Source organism: Prunus avium, chromosome 1, assembly GCF_965620075.1.
Source record: "Prunus avium chromosome 1, drPruAviu1.hap1.1, whole genome shotgun sequence".
NCBI classification, from domain to species: domain Eukaryota; kingdom Viridiplantae; phylum Streptophyta; class Magnoliopsida; order Rosales; family Rosaceae; genus Prunus; species Prunus avium.
Genome location: NC_142284.1, coordinates 9,805,926 through 9,809,142, shown reverse-complemented (window position 1 = coordinate 9,809,142; position 3,217 = coordinate 9,805,926). Strand labels below are relative to the sequence as shown.

The following is a 3,217-nucleotide window of genomic DNA, read 5'->3' as shown; positions in this document are numbered from 1 at the left end:
GAGGTGTTGACATGCATTCTCTATGAGAACAAACCACTCAACTCAGTCAAACCCATAAGATCTACAATGGCACTAACAAAATAAAGATCTACAATTGTAAAACAGCCTCATGATATTCTTGTGTGATCAGTCTCTAGTATTCTCCGCTCGACACCTGTCTCTACTTTTGACATTACATTTCTGGATATTTGAATATACATCGATTAAAAATTTAAAACCATGCTTGCCTTTTCTTTTGTAAAAACAAAACAAAAAACATGGCTTTCCCATGAACAAGTGAGTGATGCCGTGTTCATTTACTTCGGCAGTTGCAGGTCATTTCCAAACCAAAGCACCAAACTATATGCAGTGTGCATGTGAGAGGGAGAGGGGCGATGTACCAAACTCAAATGTACAATGCAGTGTGCACTTGAGAAGGGCGATATACTAAACTCACAAACCGTATAGTTTGTGATCAAGCTCAAATTCAGGGAGCAGTAATGCCTCAAATCCAATTAAAGTTACAAGAATAAATATGCAATAAACATTTAAAATGTGGGGGGGTTGGATAAGATCAACCCATCAAAGGCATTGCATGTTTGATTTTGACAACACAAAATGCCAATCAAAGTTTGCGGGGAGAACCACCACCAACCAACCATGGAAAAGCTTTACTTCCTGATATTGACCAACAGATAATTAATAAGTGGGCTCGTGTTGTCGTCGAAGTTTTTCTTGTTTTGTGGTTCGTATGCTTTTCTTCTCCTAATAAAATCGCGTCTTTTATTTTTTTCATTGAACTTTTGCCTGCTGCATTATTTGGATTCTGGTTGGAATTTTAAGTCTAGTCCACCGCCAGACTCAACTGCTCATTATGAATTAGTCGGACACATGCTCTTGAAACCAACCCCTATATGCTCTCACACGTTTTTCTTTTTGTGTTTTTGATAAATTATTTTTGCACATGTATCAAACCGTGATTAGAGAAGGAGGCAAACCATATCCTTAACATGAAGGGTGAACTTGACATTCACCATGGTAAAAGGGTGGAATGTAAATTGTAATTAGGGTAGGGTTTGGTTATAATTACTTACCAACTGGGTTTGTGTAAACAAAATAAAATTTGCAGAACAGAATATTAGTGGCAAACTATAAGTAGAACTCTAGCATTTACTTCACAGGATAAGCTGCCACTGGAAAAGGATAAATTGTTTATCAGATAGATGGCAATCAATCAATGTATTATTAATCGTAATGAATAGAAAGCAATCATTTTGCATGGCATTGTCAAGAACAATTCGACATCAAATATTTAATCATCCATGTGTTTAATTTCCATCACTGTTCTTATTACAGTACCTTTTTCTTTTTCACAAATTAAAGCTGTTTTGTATTAGCAATTACTAAAAGCCGTATAAGTTCATAATTGCATTACAATTATAAAAGAAAATTGATCCCTCCACTGGAGGTAAATTGGACTGGCATCCTTTAAGTTCACGTACTGCTACTGGTGGTGATAGAGTCCTCTGTTTTCCGAGAGTCAGAGCAGCAGCATTGAAGTTCACATAGCCAATCATCACAATGGATCTGAGAGCTATAGTGGTAGGCATATCTCTGTTTGTGTTCAGCATTGGAGCTGAAGGGCAAGGGCTTTCTTATAATTTCTATGAGAACTCATGCCCACAAGTTGAGGCCATTGTTAGAGCTGCCCTCCAACCTATTTTTCTCACTGATCCCACTGCTCCTGCAGCTCTGTTGAGGCTCATGTTCCATGATTGCCAAGTTCAGGTCTTTTTTATTTCTCTCTCTCTCTCTCTCTCTCTCTCTCTCTCTCTCAGTTTAGGAATTTGAGACATAGGTTAGTTGAGATATAAGCCCAAACATTGAGGGTGAAGTGCGTGGCTTAAAAATAGAAACTCTGCAGTCTATTTTTTATTAGTTATATTTTTTCAATAAATGATGGTTTGATTTTGTAACAACAGGGCTGTGATGCTTCAATTCTTGTGGATCCAAATGAGAAAACTGTGTCATCTGAAATGGCTGCAGGGAAAAACTTTGGTATCAGAAAGAGAGAGTCAATCAACATTCTCAAGGCAATGGTTGAATTGGAATGTCCCCAACAGGTTTCTTGCTCTGACATTCTTGTCTTGGCTGCTCGGGAGGCAGTGGCTGCGTCAGGAGGGCCAGAGATAAAGGTTCCTTTGGGAAGAAGAGACTCTTCTGTTCCTCCAAACTATAAGCTTGCAGATTCTTTGCTTCCTTCTGCTGCCATTGGAGTTGATGGCATGCTTCAACTATTTGCAAAGAAAGGGATGACAGTTGAAGAATCTGTGGCCATAATGGGTAGCTACATGAACTTAAAAAGTGCTTTTTCAGAAAACCAACCCTTTTTGTTTAAAATTCTTTTTATGAAACTAACACGTCCAAAAACATATTATTGCAATTTTGCAGGCGCGCACACACTAGGGGTGACACATTGTTTGAACATTCTAAATCGTCTAAGCGGACTTGATCAAGGTGGGCGTGTAGAAGGCATGGCGCCCATGTTTGAAGCATTCCTCAGGATAAACTGTCCTCAAGGCTCTTTGACATCAAATGCAAGCTTCGTTCTTAATGACCCTACAACACTTACATTTGACAACCACTACTACAATAATGTAATTAGAGGCCATGGGGTACTTGGAGTTGATGCTGAAATGGTGATGGACCCGCGCACAGCTCTCGCTGTCAAGCGATTTGCTGCTGATCAGGATGGTTTCTTTCAGGCATTTTCTTCTGCCTTTGTCAAGCTCTCTAGCTCTAGTGTCCTGAGTGGGAATCAAGGTGTTGTTAGAAAGATATGCAATGCACTGGACTGAGAGTCAAAGGTGTTTGTTAATTTAAATTGCAATACCATTGTTGTTACCAAAAATTATTCAGTTCATGTTGAATTCGAATCTTCATTGCTTTCCAAACTTTGGATCAAGAAGATTTACTTTTTATTTTTCAATATATACATACATTTATTTCTTTTAGGCTCGTTCCATGTTCAAATCCTCTGTTTTGTTCTGATTAAAATACGATCCATTAAGCCTATGAGCAATAAAAGGCCCAACAAAAACAAGAACACAACCCCGAAACTCAAAAGCAAAGGCCACACACCGAAAATTATACAAAGCAAAACTAAAATTTGTGTAGCAACCTAAACCCAGGATTTCCTAACTAAAGCCAGACTAATTTCCTAAAAAAGAAAAGGAAA

General features: G+C 38.4%; 1 protein-coding gene across 1 annotated transcript; it reads left to right on the top strand.

Annotated features, from left to right (window-relative positions):
- Positions 1–1,402: 1,402 nt before the first annotated feature.
- LOC110771152 (Peroxidase family protein) lies at positions 1,403–2,993 on the top strand. The gene is made up of 3 exons (XM_021975408.2): positions 1,403–1,767; positions 1,962–2,322; positions 2,431–2,993. The coding sequence occupies exons 1-3, from the start codon at positions 1,561–1,563 to the stop codon at positions 2,835–2,837; spliced, it is 975 nt and encodes a 324-aa protein (XP_021831100.1). The 5' UTR covers positions 1,403–1,560; the 3' UTR covers positions 2,838–2,993.
- The last annotated feature ends 224 nt before the right edge of the window (positions 2,994–3,217 follow it).

Coding starts and splice junctions, on each gene's coding strand:
- LOC110771152 (XM_021975408.2), top strand. CDS start 1,561: ATGGATCTGAGAGCTATAGTGGTAGGCATATCTCTGTTTGTGTTCAGC. Junction 1,768..1,961: donor TCCATGATTGCCAAGTTCAG/GTCTTTTTTATT, acceptor TTGTAACAACAG/GGCTGTGATGCTTCAATTCT. Junction 2,323..2,430: donor AGAATCTGTGGCCATAATGG/GTAGCTACATGA, acceptor GCAATTTTGCAG/GCGCGCACACACTAGGGGTG.